This window comes from Sparus aurata, chromosome 18 (genome assembly GCF_900880675.1).
Source record: "Sparus aurata chromosome 18, fSpaAur1.1, whole genome shotgun sequence".
In the NCBI taxonomy this organism is placed as follows: Eukaryota; Metazoa; Chordata; class Actinopteri; order Spariformes; family Sparidae; genus Sparus; species Sparus aurata.
The window spans coordinates 29,745,898-29,770,504 of NC_044204.1; the positions used below are offsets into that span (position 1 = coordinate 29,745,898).

The 24,607-nt window shown below is 44.7% G+C and overlaps 1 protein-coding gene across 1 annotated transcript in view; it reads right to left on the bottom strand.

The window, feature by feature from the left end:
* LOC115568911 (dystrophin-related protein 2-like) overlaps window positions 1–24,607 on the bottom strand; it is a 77,524-nt gene that overhangs the window by 37,631 nt on the left and 15,286 nt on the right. Inside the window, exons 2-4 of the mRNA XM_030396652.1 lie at window positions 12,278–12,434; window positions 2,187–2,307; window positions 1,554–1,665 (exon numbers count right to left, since the gene is read on the bottom strand). Coding sequence (XP_030252512.1) covers window positions 1,554–1,665; window positions 2,187–2,307; window positions 12,278–12,434 — 390 coding nt within the window. The remainder of the gene's footprint in view (window positions 1–1,553; window positions 1,666–2,186; window positions 2,308–12,277; window positions 12,435–24,607) is intronic.

Consider the following 24,607-nt stretch of genomic DNA (forward strand, 5'->3'; position numbering starts at 1 on the left):
CCCGATTCCCCCCAAAAGCCGGGACATTGTGTAAAATATTGATAAAAACAGAATGTTATTGTCTCCGAGCAAGCTGTGTTCACTGACAACGGTTTAACAAAGTGTTCCTGAGCCCATATAGTCAAATCCATCCTTCCTACTGAACCACTGAGCCTTTGGAGGACATCCAATAATGACGCCATTACCAATGAACCTGTTCACCTGTGAAACATTCCAAACAGGTGTATCTGGAACATTTGACAACTCTCTCATTCTTTTGTCGCCACCGTCCCAACTTGTTTGCTGGAATCCAATTCAGAGCTGATGAGATCAAACTTTAAGTATATTTGTCTTTGTACCATTTTTGGGGCTTTAGAAGGTTCAGTGAGAATTACTGATGAATATTTAAAGCTTGTGCGCCGGCTGGGCGAAGAGGTGATGTCATAATGAACGGCTACACTGTTAAAGCTTTCAGGTGGATAGTTAAACTAATAGTAGATTAGCGATGTGTGATTTTCCTTATCGATTTGTTCGGGGTCATCATTGCAAAGTTATTGCAGACACTTTTTCGACATCTTGCTAATGTTGTAACTTGCGAGCCTGGTTGACACGTTTCACTGTCTGACAGCTGGAACGGACAAAACCATCGAGCTCGACTCTCCTCGTCTTAGAATAACTACTGAGAATCAACGTGATGCACGATGATTAATGTCCCACCAGAATATTTGGGGTTTTTGATGTAATGCGTTAAAAGAAAAGAGACACCGACAGTCGAAGGTTGACCTTGGCGTCGATTACCATGGCAAAGAGAAGTGGAAAACCTTTTTTCAGTTAAGCATATGTCAGAAAAGATGAGCACGTTCTGTTTTTTAATTTATGTTTTACACGGCATCCCGACTTTTCGGGGAGGTCAATACACACTCTGACTTTGAACCGTGAACTCAAACAAAAACGTGCCAATTGAATCACTTTCAACATCTTTTCTACTCACCAAAAACCTTTAATATTTCCCTTGTTCTTTTACAACAGCTGACAAAGGCTGACTTCAGTACAACAAGTGAACTTTCGCAGGTCAAAGGACTCATTAAGCACAAAAATGTTTCGTTTAAAGGGTCAATATATAAATCTGACGGGTTGCAAGATGATTTATGAGATGATTAATGTCTTTTTGGCCCTTTGGACTTTTCTCTAATCTTTTCTTTTTGTTAAACCGTGGAAAAATTGACCTCTTTGAGCTCTGATCAATTATTCAAACAGAACAGAGTTTATAGCGTCGCTCTGATAGAACGACTCGCAGACATCTGAAATGTGACAAGAGGCCGCAGCTTAACAGACAACGCCTTCCCAATGCATTGTATTGTATGTGCTACCATGTTTGTATTTAGTGTTAAATCACAGTCTATAAAGTTACTTGTAACTTTGGTTGTCAGATAAATTGAGTGGGTGAAGAAGTACACAGTACATTGCAATAGATTACAGGTAGCATGTCGGTGAAATACATGAATCTACTTCCTGCCACTGCAGAACAACACTTAACCTGCACAGACACGATGTAGAAATAATAAGTGTCTGACCTGTGGCGGTCCACACAGCGCGCCGTCAGCTTCTCCCACAGATCGCTGGCCACGTTCGCCTGCTTCCACACCGAGCGGCTCACATTTAAGATCCTCCGGCGTGGAGACACCTCTGCAGAGGGGAAGGGAAGGGGGGAGTTTAGAATTTAGACGCCGTCACGCGGGGATATAAGGACAGAGGTGCAGAGGAAGACATTAAAAATAGAGCAGACAGAGAAGTAACAGGGTGAAGAGGAGAGCAGGGGTCAGGAGCCAGACTGAGAGAAGAGCAATGATTGGAGACGGATGGTTTACCGACTCCATGAAAGGAAAGAAAGAGAAAGAGAGAACACAGCAAGTCAGGCTGTGACAGTCGTCCCCAGGTGAGCGTCCCGGGTCAGCGAAGGAAAAGCTCGCTGTGGCATCGATCTGAGCAGATGGTGCTGCAGAGCTGGTGATCTAGAGCTAATTGGTCCAGAATACTTTCCCTAAACTCAGTGTGACATGGGAGGGCAGCCCACCGCTAATAACTACTAATGCAAGACTTCACCTGCATGGGCGCCACCAAACAAACTCGGGGGTCGAACCCCGGGGAGGCTGAGTGTGATATTTTGGCTGGTGCGGCGTCTGGCACAGAGTATGCGGGGAGCAGACCTTTTCCATCGGTCAGGGTCTCCTCTGGCTCCTGGAAGGGGTGCTGAGCCAGAAAGGCCTGGGCAGACTCCAACACCGAGTAGATGAACGGCCCGCGAGACTTGACATCCTCCATGAACGCCTGCCGGGAGACAAAGAGAGGGGAAGTGTTTTTTAAGTGGGAGAGAATAAAAGACACAAGCTGTTTTCAACCTCAGGTGCTGCTTCAATCAAACATGGAGGCGAGAAGGATGAATCCTGTCCAACGGAAACCAGAAGTAACAAGTCCTGTGCTGACACTGTTCAAACAACTGAAAATGTACTATCGACAATATTCATTTTCATTTTTCAACCATTCAATCATCAAACATGAGGAAAATGATTTGCTGCTTTGTTCTCTCCAAATGTGAGTTTCTTGCTTTTTGTAAATTTAATGACAGACTCTAAAATAGACGTAGCCGCATCTTGCTGGCGTTCGATGATGATTTAACTCCAATTTGCCAAACAACTGGCTTCAAAATGCCAGTCCTCAAATGACGTCACAGTGGACGGTCCACTTCCTTTGTGTCTGTATATCTTCTCGTCTCTGGGAACATTTTTCACAATTTTTTTAAGGACTCAGAAATTGAACAATCGCAGAAGAATGATCAACAACATTTGAGTAGCCGCTGGCACCATGTGATGTCGAACATTCGCAGGTTTATCACGAGGAAGCTGTTCTCAAACTGAGGCAAAGTCACGATCGCCTGTAAGAGTTGAGATGTTTCACTTACGATGGTGAATGTGTACATCTGCACATGGAATACATTGACGATACATGTTCACAACCGTTCACGCGACTTTCATGTCAGGTGGACTTTGGTCGTGTTTATGCTGACTTTAAAGAGGACTTTAAGCCAAAACATGATATTTTTCTAAACCCAACCAAAAAACGTTTGTACCTTACCTAAGCAGACCATAAGAACAACATTATAGCGAGATAAAACAGAAAAAGGTGAACCAAGAGAAATGTAACGTTGCATCATTATATCTATATACTACATATTTTGGCGATTTTGGCGATTGGTTGGGGAAACTGGTAAATCATTGTCCCATCTCATTGGAACAAATTAGAAACTGCAGACTGACAAAACAAAAAAGAGGACAATCTTTGGAAAAAGGTGCCAAAATGTGAGATTAAGGGACATTTTTCAGCCATGGCACTTTGCAATTTCATAGACGTAAAGGCAGACAAAGAGCAGGATCAATGCATTTGTATTTAAGTTAATTTGATCTGAAACATTGTTGTAAAGCTCTCAGATAAATGTGTATTTTTGGGCCTTACAAATAAACCCCTACTTGACTCGGCTAGTTGGTGTCTGTTCATCTGTAATTTGCGTTGATTCACGACGCGTCCGAGCCGCTAACAGGAACAAACAGCACAGTTTATGTCCGACTTCCATTATTCACATTCTGCAGTGGCGTTTTCATTGGTCTAGTTTAAGTGATGTATCGCCAGTGACCAAGGACGACCAGAGAGGAAAATACCGGGCACATAAACCATAGTGATATTTCAGGTCTTTGTGAGTTGATGAGGAACACTTGAACGCACCATTAAGCAACTGACCAGCAGCAAAGAGCAGATTGTGGGATGCTGATACTTGTTGTGTTCTTCAAATGTGAGCAAGAGACGGTGGTCTGGAACGTATTCATCTTAGAAATGCAGACTTTGGAGAATCGTATTGAGGCGCAACAATAGAGATATGCTGTAACTGTGGCCACAAAAGGGAGTTAGAGAAGAAAGATAAATGCTAAAACATAGTGTGACAGTAGCTGCATATGTGGGATTTACAGACGGGGAACTGAAGTGAAGTTATATCACTAATCTGTTGTCATACATGCTGGGCTGCTGGTCTACAGCTGTCTCGATCAGTTAGCATGTTGTTAACGTTGGTGTTCTGATGTAATGCGGTTTGTTTATGCTCACAAATGTATAACTGCACAAACTTCTAACCAAAACTTTCCACTCAAACTGTGTAATCTTACATCAAAACAAAATGTGCCTCCAAACACTGCAAAAAAACCACCAAATACACAAATACTACAAAAGAAAGTCTTCTCTGATTGGTCACTTCACACACGCCTGAGCCAGCAAAGCTCACCGTGTCTCCAGACGGCTTTGTTGTATTTCAAAAGCTTCCATTTAGCTTCACTTTTAGCGTGAACACCTATTAATAATGCAAATGTGTGACGTGGTGACGCAGTGATGTCATGAAGTCACAGAATTAAAGGCAGAGCTACTGACAAGGCGTTTCAGGAGCAGTGTTCACTGTGGGAGAGAGGAGCTTCTGCTGGCTTTTTTCTAACTTTCGAGACATTTTACCAAACCACACAGAAGGAAAGGAAAACAACGAAAAAGCAGAACGAGTCTCCTTTAAATTCAGCCACCATCACAATCGACTGGTCACACTGAACAATAAAAGGCTTTAGCACAAAGAACCCTGAGTTGACTGGATAGACCGACTTGTGTGTGTGTTTTTACATAGAAGGAATGTGTTATTTCATCATTCAAAATGTACATACAACAGAAATGAGAAAGAATACATGGTTTGACACACACACCCACACACACACTAGCAGCGATCTGCTGGCAGGACCTCATGATATTGCTTTGCAGAGAGCCTGCAGGCCATTACTGAAGACCAAACCTACTGGGAGCAATGGTCAGCTCTCACAGAAGAGCCAATTAGCCGGAGATCCCGGCTCCACTGGTCCACATTCGACGTCACGCTTCATGCAAATCACAGAAGAAGAGCTCCTTCGTGCCAGAAACACACATATATACACACACACACACGCTTTCTACTCCACCACTGAGCCGATAGCCTCCCCAGGGACGCGAATAAAGCCACTGTGTGAACCTTCTTCTTCTGCGCTAATCTTTGTTCTGTATGAAACATACTGAAGGTGTGTGAATTAAAGCCAGGGATATCCTCCCTCTTCAAAGTAATTTATTTAAGGGAAGTCAGCGCACTCAATCCTCTTAAGGTATGAAGAGATTACAATTTCAGCTCAAAATCTACATTACTAGCTGGAATTAGCAGCGCTGTGCAGTGCAGTGCAGTGCAGCAGTGACAGTGTTTCAGCGAGGACCGGAGCCCAGCAGGGTCTGATAACCGCCCTGCGAGCGGAGTTAAACAGAAAGGCCCCAACGAAACACGAGCAAACACCGGCCGCCACCGAGCAAACATGCAAAAGCGTGTAACGGTGGGGAGCTGCTGCAGGAGATAAGATTCCCAGTGCAACGGTCATGGAGGAAAAAAAACCTGCTGTCCGTCTTTTCTGCTCTTTCTCAAGTCGCAAATCCTCTCCTCAACCTCGCATCTTTTCCTCTCCTCCTTCCTTTAACCCTCCTCTTCATCCTCTCTATTCTCTCCATCCTCTCTTTAGCTGCTTTGCTGCCCAAAGATGAGCTGAGCCACGGATTGCCTGAGCCAGCTGTCATGTTAAAACTTTAATTCCAGCTAAATTTCACACTCTGAGGCTTCGTCTTTGGTCGGAGGAACATTAAGAGCGAAGCCTTCAGATCAGATTAAGATACATTATGCATGGGCTAGAAAAAAAAAGTCAGACGGAGGAAATGACTTCATTGACTTCGTCTAAACATGTTGATGGCGCTCCTTTTACTCATCCCTCTGGACGGTCCGCCTCGGCGTGCCTCTGACAACACAGACGAGGACACACTTTCATTTTCTCTCCTGCAAGAGGCAGAGAAGATTCTGCAGCTGCTGCACACACACACAGTCACACAATCACACACACACACACACACACAACATCCCTCCGACTGCCAAAATGCTCACTTACCCTAACACCCAAACACACACACACACAAGACCCTCACAAACATCTCTTCCCACCCAAATTCTGCTGCATCACTCACCCAAATACACACACAGCAGCTGTGCTCCAAAACCAACACGCACACACGCGAAATGCAGCACAGAGGGAATGCATCCCACACACAGAAACGACATCAGAATAAATCCACTTAAGATCAATAATTCACATTTCTTAAAACGCTTTAATTCTCTATAGAAAACTGGGAAGCAATTTCCCTCTCTGCTTTGTCGGAAAAGTTTTAGAGCGACCAGACGCTCGGGAAGCCGAGGCATCTCAGATAATAAAGGCTCGCTGAGCTGAAAGTGGAGCAAGAGGGAGAGGAGAGGAGAGGAGAGGAGAGGAGAGGAGAGGAGAGGAGAGGAGAGGAGAGGAGAGGAGAGGAGAGGAGAGGAGAGGAGAGGAGAGGAAGAAGAGAGGAGAGGAGAGGGGGTGAAGAGGTGATGGAGAGGACAGGCCAGGAACAGGGATGAGAGGGGAAGAGGAAAAGAGAAAATGAGGGAGAGGAGAGGAGAGGAGAGGAGGCAAAAAGGAGATTGTGATTGGGGAGGAAGAGGACAGACAAAGAAGACGAGAGAAGAAGAGGTAGTGAGGAGTTGAAGAGCAGGGACAATGAAGAGGAGAGGAAAGGAGGAAGATAGGATAAGAAGAGGAGAGGCAGAGGAAAGGGGGAAAGAGACGAGAAAGACGAGCGAAAAAGGGACAGAAGATGAGGTGAAGAGAGGAGAGGGGGAGAGGCAGGGTTCAGGACAAAAGAGGGATGCTAAATGCTAATGATCACATCGAGGGCTGTTGTTTAAAAAAAAGGCAGATTTCTCCTGCGCACCAGTCGAGGTGGAGGAGTTGGAGTCGGAGGGTTAAACGGTAGCCGAAATCCTCTCGGTGTCGATACTCGTCTGCTTCAGAGACGCTGCACAAACTGACAGCACAGAAAATTGGAAAGAGGGTGGAGAAGGGAAACTGTGCTGTACTTACAGAGCCAATTACGAGTGTGTGGGTGCGAGAGAGAATGTAGATTACTGTGTGTGTGTGTGTGTGTGTGTGTGTGTGTGTGTGTGTGTGTGTGTGTGTGCGTGTGTGTGTGTGTGTGTGTGTTCCGGGAGATACATCACCTACAACCAAGGTGATAAAGTGGGAAATGACCGAACACTCCTCTCATACAAGAGGAAGAATCCAAAGAGCATTGGTCTGAAGCGTTCCACCGGCTGCCGTCTTCAAGCGGATATCGTGATATCGCTCAATATCATTTCATTCAATCCCGGAATAATGATTCAAGGCTTCACTTCCGCTATGACTTAGCTCCTGCATCAGATTCTGCTTCTTGTGTGGAGCCTTTTTTTGAACAGGGCCAACAAACTCCAACACTAACGCACACAAAAACACAGTCTGCCCGGGACGTTCCTGTCTGTACCGATTTTATGAGAGTCTCCCCCAACACGGCACACACAGCGCTATATAACACGTCAATTAAAAAGATTTCGGCGGAGAGACTTTCCTCCTTTAATGACGTCCTGGGATTGTTGTTATTGTCCCTCCAGCGGGCGTCTTAACACGCAGGAAGGACATTTATTTTCTTTTTTATTCGGCCCAATAAAACAGAAGCTCCAGACAGAATATTAAAACTCTCTTCAAATTAAACCGTCAACAGGCTAAATTAAGAGCTTACAAAATTGAGTTTTAATTATGTGTTTTATGTATCTCAGGCGAGCAGTGGTCAAAAGCTTTTCTGGTCGGTGTGTTTAAAACGCAGGTCAAGAGCCTCAGACAATCCTACAACCACGCGGGTGTTTCTCGTTTTATGGCTGATCGGGACTCACATTTAAATCCATGCTCGACTGAGGCCTCGTCCGCACGTACACGGGTATTTCTTAATATGCATTCTGGGCATACGCTGCGTTTTATTTCAGTTAAAACCTTGTACACTTCATGCAGGTAGAGGATATTCAAGGATACGATGACACGGACACCCACGTTTGCTTCAGTCCAAGTTGGGAGGGCGGCGTGTTCACCACGTAGGTGAAACATGACAGTAAGACAGGACCAGGGAACGGACGAGAAACACGGTCAGACCAACAGAAAGCGAGGAGAAGACACAGACCGAAATGACTCACTAATGGGGCGCAGGTGAGGCAGCAAAACAGACAGGAAGTAGGAAAATAAAGCGTGACGCACGAGGAAATGAATCATGCATTCACGTGCTGTGTCTCAATTCAGGATCTGCATCCTTCGGAGGGGCATTTGAAGGCCGGTTACGTCACTACGCTGCGCGAAGGCTGTCCCAATCTGAAGGCTCCTCCAAATGTGGCCTTCTTTTCCCTGTTTTTGGAGAATGCACGGCTACTATCCTTCGTGGCTTCACATTTCCAGATTCTTTGCGCATCCAAAAAAGAAAAAAGAAGGAGAGAAAATGGCGACATCGCGTGGCGTAGATCGTCACTTTTGCAGGCCTTGGCGGCAGAAATCGTGACGTAAAGGTAAAACATCTGGTGATCCAACCAGGAAATGCTCCAAAGGCTTGACCGTCACATTTATTTAAACGGTTGACGCGGTTAACAGGGTCTCTCCAAAGGATTCACCTTCGAAGACCACAAAGGCCGGGTCCTTCCAAGGATGCAGACCCTGAATTGAGACACAGCAAAGTGCTCCTCGGATGGTCCCACTTCCCGAATCGGGGAAGTCATTCTTCGGATTTAGTGTGTTCATGTGCATGATGTCGGAATTAGGGAGCAACATGGACGCCAAAAAGTTATTTTGCATTTCATCGCTTGGAACGTTTAACAGTTACAACCTAAAATACCAAATTACAAATAACATGTGAGCCAACACTTGATATGCAACACAGGACTTTGATCAAAGTTTCTTTCTATCAACCAAGAGTTTACTTTCGTCCGTCTGATGACATCACACCGCCCGCTTCCTGTTTACGCCGGCACATGTATGCCCAGCGTACGTAAATGATCCTGTTGACTGCGTTTCCTGGTGTGTAAGTTTGAACGCTTGTCTGGTTTTGTTCCTGCTTTAACAAAATACCTGCGTACATGAGAACTACAGGCCTGATTACGCTTGTTTTAGTTTTCTCGCCCCTGTGAGGATTGAACTATTTACACTTTCAGTTTGGCTCCCCTTAGCAAGAAACCCTTCACGGCTCCAACCAACCTTAATCTAAGAGAGAAACTAAATAATGGCGAACACTTGTGTGGCTCTGCAGAGAGTTAAAAGAGAAAAGCAGCAGCCCGGCGAGAGGACGAGACAAAAGAAGCTCATTTCCACTGTTTGTAGTGGCTGAAGGTCCTGCACGCACACACAAGTGTTATTTCTTTTCATTACTTATAAATAGACTCATGCTAGAAGACTCAGACCTGCACACACTGATCTCCACACAACACAAAGTCCTGACCAGCTGCTGCATCACACTGACAGAGGCAACACTGGCTAAATAAAGCTAATATATCAACAACAGGGTAATGTTAGTCACTACAAACCTATCGACTCTTGCTTAGTGACTTCGTGTACCATTTTTGATTTCCGTCCTGGGGATCAATAAAGTTTTATATTGTGTTATTCTCATAAGGATGTGAAGCGTGTCTGTACATGCTTTTCATTACTCCCGACCACAGCAGCTGCTCTTTGGAGAGAATTATATCTCAGTCATGTTCTTTTGCTGTAAAAGGTGCAAGCCGACTAAAATCGAGTCTGAACTGGCCGACGCAGAACTGAGAAGGTTTCTAGGAAGACAAGGGAGTTACACGTACATACATAATGTGCGGGGAAGAATAGAAGAGGCGTGACGATGTGAAAATAGTATTTGCTGTCCCATCACTCCAGCTCCTGTGCGTCATATCATGTTCTCATTACATGTTTATAACCCGACTTCCATATCGTGAGGTGGAGGGGATGGTGGTGGAGCAACGAGGGCGGCGGCTGCCAAGCCACTGACCCCAGTTCAAGACTGTGTTTCAACATGTTGCAAGTTTGAAACAATTGGATATCTTTAAGGATCATTCCAGCCATCTTTAACGAGCCGTGTTCGTGGCGACATAAACAGGTATTTAAAGCTAAAACGTGATCCTGTTTACCAAGAGGTCATTGTGCCTAAACCTAACCGGACCATAAGAACAGCGCTGCCACAACATCAAACAGAAAACTGAACCGGAAGACAAGTAGCTGTAGGTGCAACATTAAGAAATGTAAAGTTGCAACACATCCGCGGTTTGCAGGAATGTACACTGCCAGTATTTATTCTGTCAACTGTTTTGGTCCTGCACAGTCAGTTGTCATGAATTTGGTTTCTGAGGATGAAAATATATATCGGAAAGGCAGAAACAAGCACTGATTTGTGGCATGATCAATAAGGTCTCAGTTTCTGAGCTGGCGAACTTGTGTGTCCTTCTATCCACACAAGCCCTTGAAGGGATTAACTGGCCAGTTCAAATCACTGAACCGTGGAGAGATGGAGGAGGTGGAGGAGGAGGCGGCTTACTCCACTGTCAGAGACTCTAACTGATGTTCTTTGAAGCCTTAAATATTTATACTGTAAAACAAAAAAAAAGAAAAGGGGGTGAAACAGTCAATCCTCGTGTGGCTCTGGTGTTAATCAAAGTGTCTATTTGCACCGATTCACTGATTTTTAAATCTTGCTTGTGTTGTGCAGATTGTGTGTCTGTGTGCTGTAAGTGTTGCACTTTGTCCTGCTTCAACTAATCCCTCAGGCCGCAGCTGTGAATAAGAATGGAGTCAACATGCCTGGTTGAATAAATCAAAATGCTGGAAACAGAAACATTTGAGCACAGTTGAATCTGTTGTGGAAAAATAAAATCGGTGGGCTGCCTTGTTGTTCAGTCTCACACGGCAGCAATAAATCAATTAAAGGGGCGCTGCGTAACAATTTATGGCAATTTGTAGCAATCGGTGGCATTTTTTTATTGACCAGCAGATTCTCCGTCCGTCACTGTTGCCTGTAAAAGCGTGTGGATGACTTGTTTAAGTCGTTCAATGCTGCTGGACTGTGGATTTCTTTGTGAATTGCAAACTGAATATCTCCGGTCTTTGGACTGTTTGTGCAAGAAAACAAAAGATTTGATAATATCAACCTTGGCTCTTGGACATTCGTTGCTGTTTGAGAACATAATCAAATGACCAGTTGATGAACACAAGTGTTAGTTGTAGCTTCAGGACAGTCTAGAGTAAAAGGGTAAACATATACCTCATTTCTTAAAGTAACGATGAAACAGCTTGACAACCACTTACACCTGAGCTCATCTAGTCTTAAATCAACGACCCACAAGTGGCCCTGACGACTCTGAAACTCAGAGCTCAGGGTCCATAATAACTTGGTAAGGACACTCCCACACAGAGTTTAAAAGTCTGCAACTCCCCTCCAGTTAGTTAGAACTGAACTTTTGGACGAGAGGTGAAACGTCTTCCAAAAGCTGAAACAAAGTCCAATAGCCTACGATACCACACTCAGAATCAGCATGACTGGGACGACTGAGAACCCTCACCAACATGTTATGTTCTCATCCACAGATTGGGCTCAACTGTGGCTGTTTTTGAATGCATTTTATATATTTATATATAAAAAAAACAGCAGTTCACAAAGCCCCACCTCAGTATAAATCACAGCTGAACTTGGAGAAACTTTAAAGTATTGACTCGGTCTGGACAGAAAACTCAGGCACTGATCAATATCTGTGATATCTACACAAGCTGCCGGCACAGACTCTGTTATCTGTCATCTGCAAACGTTTTATTCTGCTCCTCAACGTGTCCAGAAGAGGCATAATCGTACCCCAGAGTTCCACGTGTCTCTTTACCGTGTTAACTGTCTCAACAACAACGTACTCACCCACGTTTCACGCCACCACCAGCACAGCCTCAAATAACCGCTGTCCTCCCAACCTTTGGCTTCTTACGCAGATGATTGTGCACGACCCTGGTACACAACCTTCATCCATTTTTCAAATTGCTCTTATAGGGATGCAGATTTATGGAGGGTGTACACTGTACTGCAGCGGGAGTCCGTCTGCTACACACAATACCTATGTGAATACATCTACGCACTGTGTGTCAGCTCTTACGTGCATCTACAGACTCATCTATCTGAGTAAGTGTGCGTTTTTGCGTCATGTATCTCCTGTAAGTAGACACGCGCCGAGAATTGATTTCCCCTCGGACGGAATAAAGCTTCCAGCCCATCAATATTTGCGCTCCGGAGGCATCGCCGTCCACGTTACCTGGTGGAACTCCCTCTGGTGCTGGACGGCCCCCACGTCGCCTCCTATGGGCAGCTGCTCCGACAGCTCCTCGTCCTTGGCTGTCAGCCATTCTATGATCTCCTGCAGAGAGAGCTGCAGCTTCCCGCTGTTGTCTGAGAAGGCCTCTAGCCGCACCCTGCCGACAAACACACACAAACACACACAGCTAGTTCAGCAAACAGTACACACTCTCCTGCACAACCACCAAATACTGCACACAATATTAGGTCAAGCCTTCAGCTGAAATCAAATAATGATGCATGGGGCTTCCTGTGGCTGCTAAGAGTGGGAAGTAAAAGCATAAAAAACATGTTTCTATTCCAGGGTATTTTGTACAGAGCTTTGTTACCTCTGGCAGCAAGGTTGTGTTCCTCCATTCAGTGTGTTTGTCTGTTTGTCAGTAGGATTATGGAAAAACCAACGTGTTCTCACTGCAAACTCGTCAGATAGAGCAGCTTGGTCAGCAGCCTTGTACAACACATCATGTGTCTAACTCTGACGCTGTTCTACCCCTCTGGTGACAGTTTGTGTGCAGGTGTGAGGTTCTGCAATCAAGTTACCGACATTTTTTTTTTTTTTTTTTTCCTGGCATAGACACCTTTATTAAGCAGTAGACAGATGGGGGGGAGAGAGAGGGGGATGTGACATGCAGCAAAGGACCTCCGGCCGGAATTAAACCGAAAGTTACCAACAATTAACGTGCATCATTTCCCATATAACCACTACATATTATGACTTTTGGAAGCTGTGGCCATGGAAACATCAATACAGACAATTACATGCTGATAATTAATACAAGTAGAGCCCGACGGACATATTGGTTGGCCAGTATTATTGGCCAATATTGGTGTACATGTCGTCGATGTCGGCCAATAACAAAACGTCTTGGTTTAAAGAACACAGGGCAGAAATTGCTGCCTGAGGTGATTAATAATTATTCAATTTTCAGTGTAGTTGATTGTTTCAGTTCCCAGGTGTCAATTCAAACTGTCTGATAGCCAGGGGCGGTTCTGGGGGGGGGCCAACAGGGGCCAGTGCCCCCGTAACCCTGAGTCTGGACCCCCCTGTGGCCCCCCCGACAGGGAGTCTGCATCAATAATACAATGACATATTTCTTGCAATGATTTTGTTTTGAGGGGAAAGGCAGATATAAAGTGTCTCAGCAGTTTACTACCCAATCAAAAATGCTGAAATTGTAAACACTGTTTTGTCAGAATGAGGGATTTATCTTTTTTTCCAGGTTGTATGTGCCCCCTTACAAAAAAGCTGGCCCCAACCTGGCCCCCCTATTAAAACTGGTCTAGAACCGGCACTGCTGATAGCCACATTTCACTGCAAAAAAAAATGCTTGTGTATTGTCCAATAAATCAATATCAGAATTCTTTTTTTACTCCCTCATATCGACCCAAAAAACGGCAAATTGGTCTGATGATGATGATGATGATGATGATGATGTATTATGTGAAATACATTTACATGATAAATGCACATCAGAGCCGATGAGCTCCTGCAAAGCACAACCACATCTTGACATCATTTTAGTTGTTCTGGAAACATGTCCAGACATAAACGGCGGCTGAGACTTCAGATCTGCATAGAGAACTAGAGTACTGGCCTCGGCGGAGGTCTGCGCTCTCAGCAGCTATATCAAGTTGCAGATGTCTTCATGTCAAACCGTCTTCATGTCAACCCGTCAGAATAAACATTTCGAAGGGCCTTGTGGACCCTGCAACGAGAAGGTCAGCGCTGTCCTGCCGAGCGAGTTATGCAGGGGACAAATACGCTTTGAATCTGTTACGCCTCGCCGATCGCATCAATCCGGACGATGCTAAAAAAGAAAACTATGCTTTGAGAACACGTCCGGGGCTGATTGTGATTATCTGTTATTATAATGAACGTTTGCTTGACCCCTCCCCTGGACCGCAATTATCTAATCATTGCTTAGCAACCAGAACCGGACGCCGCATGCCTTGGATTTCTCCATATATTGAAGCAGCGTGCACGGAGCTGTAGTAACACGGATAGACGAGATCTAAAGAGTTTGGCGGCGTCCTTTGTTTTTGCCTTTTAAAACCAAAGGAACAGAACAGTGTGTTAAGCTGCTCTGACCTAAGCTGTACACAATAGAGAGTCTGGCTCACAGTAACACTGTTATTCCCAAGGCGTTAGCGCATCATTACCTTACTGCATCATTTTGCTAAAAAAAAAAAAAACACATCCACTGTGTGAAATCTGCACAATGGATGCTTCTATATCAGCGCAGGTGTCTCATCAGCTCTGCTTCGCTTTCCAAGTGGATTCCGAGCATATTTCAAACACAATACCTGAGATCTCAACACATCAGTGAGTCCACATTGTCAAGGACTTTTCTCTTATGACATCAACACTGAGGCAGAAGTCGGAGGCACACAAAGAGGGTAAAGAGTTTTAAAAAAAACCTTTGATTTAGCCGCCATCCCACAGCATCAGTATCTAAAAAGTTGGGAACTGGACTCAAGAAATCAACTTTCTGACAAACTGGGCGTTAAAATCAAAAATGTAAGAAAACTTTTGGTAAAGTTTTGGATCAGACATTCTTTAACATTTTAAAATATTCTTAGGTTTAAAAAAAAAACATTACACAGAGGTGGCTTTAACAGGTTTGCTCAAACAAACACGGGGAGAGAAAAACACACAACAAGCACTTTGTTCCTGCCTCGCACGCAACGCCAGGAGGAAGACAACACTTCTGCCATGTCAAGATAAAATGTACAGGGATCCGCTTTTTCAAAATGTTGGAGTATTGAGTAAATCTTATTGTAAAGTACGAGAGCGGAAAGTTTCAGAGGTCGAAACAGCAACTAACTTTGGATGAGGATTAGCACAAAGATCCTCCGATGTGTCAGGTATAAGCGAGTACGTGCAGAACTGGGAGACAATACCGGACATCATCCAGCGTATCTTCTCACCAGATAAGTCACACTGGAAAGAGAAAACAGTCTGTATATGTACATGCGAGACAAGCCGAGAGACACAGTGTCGCAGGTCAGTGATGCAGCAGGTCTGCTGGAGTAAATCAGGAACAAATAACAGAGCACGTCTCAGCTCGCCACCTGCCAGCTGCATGAGAGGAATCTGAAGGGAAACCACTGCTCTTGTATCAGCGGCACAGCTGGCAGTAAAGGGGGGGGGGGGGGGGGGGGCGCGTGAAAGCATCCAGGCATTTCAATTACACACCAGAAGCCGGCACTCAAATATCATTATTCCTGCACATCGCGATTTGCCAGCGCTGTCACATCAGACATGATGAGTGGGAGCGAGAGCAGGAGTGAGACGGGGGAAACAGACAGTCTGAGTGTCGCTGCTCATAACCATCGCTGCGTAAGTGAAGTCAGAGGAACACTTAACTCGTGGGTCTGAATGAAGTAGAAAATGATGCTAAAAAAGAGTCAGAGGAAGCGCCCGGCCATTATCTCTCTTGACTCCGCGCCGCCGCCGGCGATGTCACGTCAGCGACCGAAAGAGGACTTTGAGGCAATTACCTGCAAAGTGAATTTGGGACGGATGAGTTCTGACACTTGAGGGATTAGGTGTCACGTCAGGGGTGCAGGTTGCAGGAAAGCTTGTGGGGGAAAAAAGCTTTGAGACGTTAAGGGGGGGGGGAAACTGAGAGGTGAAATCAAGCTTGTAAGTGCACATTTCGGGAATTGATGGGCCTCTTTGTTCAACCCCTGTGTCAGGAAACTTGTGTGAAGCGGACCGTGCTGTCCCCCCGAGCCTCCTGTTGCCCCTCCAGCTCGGTCTCGGCGTGGTAATTGAATCAGGGAGGAACTGTTTTTTTTTTCCCCGTGGCCTCGGCAGAACACACTCTCAGTCCGTAACAGGCGCGAATACACACGCATGAACGCAGCGCACCGCGTGAAACAGATTCTGACTCAAATCAAAGCGAACGCGTCGCCTCGGATACGTCTAATTAACGCCATCCATCAGAAGATGTCCCTGGCACTTTGGCGGACAAGTTCAAAATGATTTCACACCACTTTCAATTCACACACTGACACAGAAAACACACACACACACACACATACACACACACACACACAGCTTTCAGCATCCATCACGCTGCTTCCATTAAGCACACACACACAGGAGGTGAAACAAATAGCACTAACTGCCCGTGCTGTAATGGAAACAACGTCATATCTGGGTTCTGCCAAGAACAACTACCGCCCTGCTTAGCTGGTGAGAGGCCCGGATAAAGGTTTGCCACTACACAAGGCTGACTGATGCTTTTCTATCTCCAGTGGAAACATCATGATATCAGTGTAAGTGCTATTTATGGGCTGCGGCATTAGAGGAGGACATGCCTGGGAGTGTGTGTTGTCTAGAAAATGCAGTGAAGAATGGACCAAAAGAGGAAATGGTCAGAGAGTGTTCGCTGCCATCTTTGCAAAGACTAAACTGATCTCACACCAGCGTTATTTGATTTGGGGAACAACAACAACAACAAGCTGAAAACACAATTATGACTTCATAAAAGTTGTAACTTTGTGAGCAAGTTGCCTGTTTTGCAAATCCAGCGGACGTTTAGCTTTCATTTGTAGTTGTGTTTTTGGCCAATATTCTCTCTTTAAGCTCAACGGTATTTCTTGTTTTTGGCTTTTCGGCTGCTAAATGCTCCATTACTTTCACCAGCTGGTTGCTCACTTTGTCTTTCTGTGGTTGGGTGTTTGGTAGTGTGCGGTGACAGCACCAGCTGCCTGATATGCATATAAAACAACTACATTGATGTGAGGGGCTTAAGTGAACCAAAACCAGACCAGAAACGGAAAGCAATAGCCAGGTTTCCATCCAAATGTGTCACAAATTGTATCTGAATTTTTTGAGATAATTCCAATCTACGTGACAAGGCTGCCAAACGGGCGATCACAGTTCAAGTGTACGCATGTGTAAGCATGACCCTATATATTTTTAAAAAGAGATCTCCATCTCCAGCTGTTTTTGTGGCATCCAAAACAGGTATTTCAATCCAAATCACAATGTTTTCCTAACCCTAACCAAGTGTTTTTTTGTGCCTGAACCTAACCTGAGCTCAGAACTGTGACGAGACAGAGATTCTAGTGGAGGATCATGTAAGATCATGTCATTAAAAGAGCAAAAAATTAATGTAAATAAATGCTGGAAATAAGACATTTCTGTTCGCTCCATCTGTTCATGTGAGAAAGGTTGCTGGCTGCGTGCAGAGTGATGAGGATACAGTTGTAATCTGCCGTTATATTTGTTTTCTTCTGTCTGAGTGGAATCAGCTGATCGGCCATGTGACTTAACTGTTCAGAGGTGTTCCCATTTCCCATTTAGAACAAACAGGCAAAGACCAACTCAGGCGCAAAGTACAAAATTTTGCTGTTTCCATCGACCCTTTAAGAAGTGATTGTTCAAAATGTGCTGAAAAGTATGTTGACGTAACACGGAGAATGTTCTGCAGGCGAAACGGTCGACAAAACTGAGAAGGAACCACAAATAACCTGAATGTTTTCAGCGGTTTATCTTCAGTTTGGGGTTTTTTTGATGAGGCATATCACTGATGTGGTGAAAGGAAAAAAAGCTGGCAGTAATCAATATTTTTGTTTTAGCGGCATGAAAAGGGAAAAGAACCGGATCTGAACTCTCCCACTGGTCCGGGGAGCAAACTGATTAGCGAAGACTGAGCGTTTTGTTTGCGCTGTCGTAGAACACATTAGGTCGCACGCATCACATTAATTTCCGCTTATACAAACACATCAAACACAATCTGGTTGCTCGGCTTATGGCACCATAATGTGCATTGGTTGGGTCTAATTTTAGTTGTATGCATATGTGCGTGTGTGTGTGCGCGCGCGTGTGTGTGTGTGTTTGCGTCTCAGGCTGCTAAGTAACAACCGACAGGCTCGATGAAAACGGCAGCTGTAATCTGTACGAATGGCCTCATAGCTGCTCGGTGACAACACGGGACACATTCAACAATTTCAAGATTGAAAAAGGCAAAAAAACAAAAACAAGCGGCTAATCTCACCGGAGGAACACGTGACGGGATTGTCAAAGCTCAGACTGGTTGTCAAAATAACAAATAACAGGTATTGTCGGTAAAGACTGTAAACCTTTTTAAATTCCCGGATTCGCTTCAAGCAGAAGCCCCGACGCTGGAGAGAGACAACCTTCGTTATGAACATGAAAACACACGTTCATGCTGCAACAGCTAATCAGCCTCCACGTGTCCTTGGGAACGACACTGAACCACATCGACGCCGGCGTGGATAAGAATCCTAATCACGGCGATTCGGGTATAAATGTGAAGTGGCGTTGCGGTTTTTGCATTCAGTGTAACTCAAGAGTTGAAAACCGCCGCATGTTAATTTCTGTTGTATCCCCACATTCCTCCAAAGTAAATAACCCGGTCAAATAATAAAAAACAAAGAAAAAAAAAGAATCCAACTCCCAAATCAGTCGGAGAGATTACAGAGAGGCTTAGTGCTCGGTTCAATGATTAATTAATGCGTAGGAGATAGGAGCGCCGCTTCTGCCGTTTCAGGAGAGAGCTGGTGTGTTGCCTCGGGGCCCGGGAAGCTTTGAGCGCAGCCCCGTTCTCCTTTCTTCACTCTCTCAGTTGCAGCGATGTTGCGAGAGCGAGGGTGTGTGATGACGGGGCCACATCGACACAGCGGCAACTACATTTAGTTGAAATATTCAAAAAGGTGTGTGTGTGTGTGTGTGTGTGTGTGTAAAAAATTTCTTCCAAAACTCTCCAGGGACGACACGCTGCAGAAAGCCTTAAATCAAAGTATAAATCGAGACGCGACAGATTTACTCTGTCGTGTTGTCACTCTCGGCTGGTTTGTCGAGTTCTGGGTTCAGCTCCGGGAAGACTCGCTGCCTAGTTGGAGAGGAAGTCATGATGGGGAGAGTTCAGCAGGATACTGAAAGAGAAACGATCCGTCTGTGTTGTGTTGCATTGCACAGCGCTTGCATTGAGTTGTGTCACCGCAGCGAGGAGGAGCATAGAAACTCTAAGACAGAAGCACAGTGTGGAGTCCATGCATCGAAAAGTGACACCAATAACTACTTTTATTATGAAAAGTCATAACATTTGATCAGTTAAAGATATAATATGCAGCATCTCATGTTTTCAACACAGTTCAAACCAAGAATACATGATCTGTATCCCAGTGTGTCTCACTCAGAGAGCCAGGGAGTGAGGGAGGAAGTCGAAGAATGTCGCTAAACATCATTAAAATTTCAAAACATCGGCCTGATCCCGATGTTGCCCCTCAGGCCTGAAGCCCTGAGCCCTCGCAGACTGGACTGGTAAGTGTTTGAGTGGGAGGAGTGAGACAGCACTTGACGTTTCACTTTACCTTTTTTTATTTTATGTTTTAAAATATACTGCGTAGCCTAGGAATAAAAACAAAGAGCAGGGGGAACAAATAGAAACACAGTCAGTCTGAGGTTTCAGGGAAAAAGTTCCGTATTGTTTCAAAAGTTTATTACTCTTTGTTTGTTTTTTTTGATAAACCAACTGATTCTTGAGTTGAGAATCTATTCTAGCAGAAAATGTTTAGTGGTTAAGAAAATGTCCATTTCTGAATAAAATAAATGAAAGTATCCAGATTATCGTTGTTTTTTGAGAGTGTTTTTCGGGGTTGACCCTTGTAACCAAAGGTGTTTAATGTGACAACGCTATGAACTGTGGGTAACTCCCTTAGTGAAAATGTGCACGAGAGCTTCATCCACTTAAAAATGTGATAGTGTGAAATCCTTAAGTTGTTGCAAAAGGACCAGGAAAACGCCTCAAACTCAAACTGAGTCTGTGAGTGTGGACGTCGTGATCGGGCCTTTATCTCCTCTGAGTGATGAAGATGGACACTCACGAACAATGAACACAGCGTCTCCCATCATCTCATGTTCCTTCCATCCCTGGCAGCACAAAAGACAGTGTGCATTTAACAAAACACCCATTTTTATTTTCATATTAAGTTGGCAATTTGGATCAGAAGAAAAAGATTGTGAGGTCTCTGCTGTGTGCCGGAGATTAAGAACGTCTGGCGGGGGGAAAAAAATGTGATCGCAACGATTTCTAAAAATCTCATATAGACTTTGTTCCCAAAGTTCTGGGCGATGTCAGCTCACCTTTAGTGTTTCGCTTTGCTTGCGAGCACTGCAGCAAAACACTTAATTCAAAAGTGATACGCTGAAAAATCACTTGATGAATGAGTTTGTATCCTGAGAAAAATACCGTACTAACCTCTTACCACTGTTAAACCCGACTGATTGACCTGTCAACCTGTTTAGATTTGTTATTCCTGAACTTTAATTCTATTGTATTTTTCTTGGGATTGGGGCTCTTATTTTGAAAGTAATGATACAAACAACCATCTAGTCCACTTGCATATTTGATGCGTTGCGTATTCCCACTCAATAAATCTATACAAAAAAGGAAAGACAGAACTAAATTAAAAAAAAAAAAAAACACACAGCAGCAGCGAGCGACAGCCAGAGGGAATGTTTATATGGAGTCTGAACCGACAGACAACTCGGAGTTCAAAGTGGCGGTGAGTCACAGAGTTCCTCGCTCCGTCGCACCGAGCAAAGAGCCAGAATCGGTGTGAAGGAGTCACTTTTCCACCGGCTCTCCTCGACTCAATCCGGCAAGCTGGTTTTGTGATTTCCTGTTTTTTTCGCTGCGTCACGCTGCAGCGACTTTGATGCAAATCGAACCCTTCCTGTCGCTGCTTCACATTTAAAAGCTTCATGCCTTCAACCCACGGGGGAGCTTTTGTTGTGAAGCCGCCACAGACTCGGTTCATTTTCACTCTTGGCTTGTGGGCTTGCTTCTGAGCCAGAGTTTGATTGGCCGCCCACCCTCTAAACCCACTGAGAAATGTGTGGTTCACCAGACTGTTTGTCTGCTCTGACACATGAATTAAGGATGGACAACAGTGTTTGTTCTGGAGAAGCCACCGACCACAACTAGAGCACAGCCACCTGCACGGGCGGCGGTGAAATAATGGCTCCTGTTTCACTCCGAGAAACGAGTCGACTTTGAATGTTGCAGCTCTGAGATATTCAATTATTTCTGTATTTTTGTTCACAATCCAAAAACAATATAGTGACTGACATGTGTGGATTCTCTGCACTGCAGCTGCAAATGAAGGACTCATTTTTTTGGAAGGAACAAAGTGCAACTTCTTAGGCATCGAAATTCAATCGTCTCTGGAGGACAACACTCTGCAGCGGAGACACTGCTTCCTCGCTATCTTTAACTTAAGTTTATAACGCTGACGAGAGGCGAAGACAGGTTGCTTGTCAAATCCAAATGTTTTGGGTGGGTCTGTTTAACCACTGCAATAACCTGGACTATAAAAGAGAGGCTGAGAAATGTGTCAGCTGGTGTGGTGTGAATTCTCAAAGAAGGAGAAGACGAAGAGGAAGAGATTATGATAATAACTGAGTGACAGCTGAAGGAGATTCATCTTTAGTCTTATCAATGTATTGTTGTTTACCTGGACAGTGAATTCAACTGGACAAAGAAAACTGAGGATGTATTCAAGCAGGCTCAGTCACGATTCTTCTTGAGGACGATCAGATCTCTTGGCGGGAAGACGTCTGAGAACCGGTTCCAAACCACATATTTACTGGGAATCCCAAATCTCACAAATGCCTCTGCAGTGAAACCGAGATACATTTGTTTCCCTTACCTTCTTCTAAATGAAAAAAAATTGTATAAAAGAGGTTTTGGGGATTCAGTGGAGATAAGCAACAAAAGAAACCTGCAGGCGCCGAGCAAAACTCCTGCACAAATAGCACTGAGCGCAGCACCGACGCAGCTAACCTAGTTAAAACTGAGACTTTATGATTGTTACCCGACGAGGCCGCGGAACGCTAAAATGTTCCTCAATCAGACAGAATAGAAGACGGCAAAGAAATATCTGTTACGATTTGGCAAAAAAAAAAAATAATAAATAAAAAAAAAGGTAAGGCCCCAAATGCAGAAAAAAAGGAACAAAAAGTTGAGCTTTAACAACTTGAGTGCCTCAATACAAAAGTACAAACAGAGAGTGAAGTTCAAACCAGTTATCATGAGAGAGTTATCAAGTAGAAACATAACGCCAGGAAGAAAAAAAACAGAAACATACCCCGAGGGGACGCTGGAGATGACACGGGTGAGAAACACAGGACAAACTGACAAAGACAAGATGGAGGACAAAGACTTTATCCACGCACACTAACGAGGGGATGAGGCGCAGGTGGAGCGAGGAAACGGAAAAACACTCGAGGGAGGAACTGCACATTAGGGTATAATTTCAAAATAAAACAGGAAATACGAGAACAAAAACGAGGATCGTGACAGTATCAGCAGGGTCAAACCAGAGCAGATATTCCGTCTGACAGTCTGTTTAGTTGTGGAAGGACTCAGAGTGACCCGGTCCGCCTCTCTGAAGCTTTCACAATAGCGCGCTGGAGGGAAACCAGCCGCTCTCCTGATCATTAACCCGTCTCCACTCCCTCCACAACAGGTGATCTGAATCCACTCTATTTAATACAGAGGGACTTCAAGCCGAAAATTAAAAAGATAGCACGTACCAAATAATGAGAGAATCTTTGTCGGTGTCGCCTTTTGTGCTCACTTGAGGTCACTGTAGAAAATAGAGGCCACCCGTTACATTATGAGTTTGAAAGACTCACGAGCTCCTTCAGCGAGCGACGCTTCGCCGTTCTGCTCAATGACATGTTTTCGTCAGATTTCCAGAAGTGGTCAGGATCCATCGCAGCATCACGCTTTGATTCATGTCTAAAAAATTGTCTCTTCATTGTTTCATTCTGTTATCTATTTATTTTCACGGTGCCTAGATGCAATTTTCTGTATCATTGTTGTGGCCCGTTTGAGTTTGTTTTCCCCGCCAGTGGATTAATAAAGCCGTCCAATCTTATCTAGTTTGGCTGTTTTTCTTCTTCTTGGCAGATCGGTTGAGATTCCTGCAGCAGGAGCAACAAAAGGAGACGAGAGACGCACGCACCTGTTGCTCTGACGTCTCGTCAACACACCGCTATTTATCGACTAATACGCGGTAGTATTGCCATGGCAACGCAGGCTCCTCCAAATGATGCCACATTTTTGTTTGCAGCAGGTAACGTAAAGATTTTACCTCCGACATTAATAAATCATGTGGCGTGATGGCTGCAAAAAGCCCGCTCATGTTTTCCAGGCCTCTCTGGGTCTCTCTCTTTTCTTTTCCACCCCCTTTTTTTTTATTCCCTGCACCGTAGGGGTAGAGAGTGTCGCGTGTGATGCATTCAGGGACTTCTCTCGGAGGAGTTTTTTTGTTTTTTTCTTACTGATGCCTCGCCTCGAGCGTCTGCTCCAACAGCCATCTCACGGAGGTTTTGTTGGAAACACATTTGATGAGCGATGAGAGCAGACCAGCCACTGGGGCTGTTTCCCCCACAACTGGAAATACTGTAGACGTTTGAAGATTTACAACAGCTGATGCCCGCGGGGTGATACGCTCCTGTAACAAATACTTTACAGCAGCGCGGGGAAGATTTCGCACGCTTGTAGCTGCAAATTACAACACGAGATTATACAATGATCTCATGTAAACATCAATACCTCCAAATCACACGGGGAGCTTGTTTGTGGAACGTAGCTTGAGCTAAGCTGAGCGCTGTGATCAAGACGGACGAGGTTAATTATGCCACACTGACACACAGATGAATCCTTCTTCTTTTGATTGCTGCCAGAGAAAAAAAAAAAAAGAAAAAACACAGTGAACTATCGAGTTTCAGAACGATCTGGACGAATAAAACAAATGTTCCAGCCCCTAACAGGAGCGGAAAACGCCGTTGTCTTCACTGCAGTCCGAATATGAAAAGAAATCTCAGCTAAGAACATAATTAAACGTTCTTAATGAGCGAGCTCGTCCTCCTCTGTATCAACGTGACTCACTGCTATAATTAACCCACATTCACTAACGTTCCACATAATGCCTATTCTTACCAGACACTTCTGCAGACACAGGATCTCAATTTGCGTCAGTAAAGCACACGACGATTCCTACTTTTTTGAGTCGATGAACACAGACGTGCCATTGTGAGCGCGCTGCCAGGAGCCGCCATTCATTGTGTTCCTGCGTGAAGACGTGAATTGGATCTTTTTCCCATTGAAATTGTTCTGTCAGATGCAAATGCAGACGTATAGACGCACAGAGGCACCGGTGCATTCACGGACGCTCAAAGGGCCAATAATGTAAAGCGCTGTTAGCCCAGCAGGTAGCAGAGGAAGTGTAAGAGGAGCAG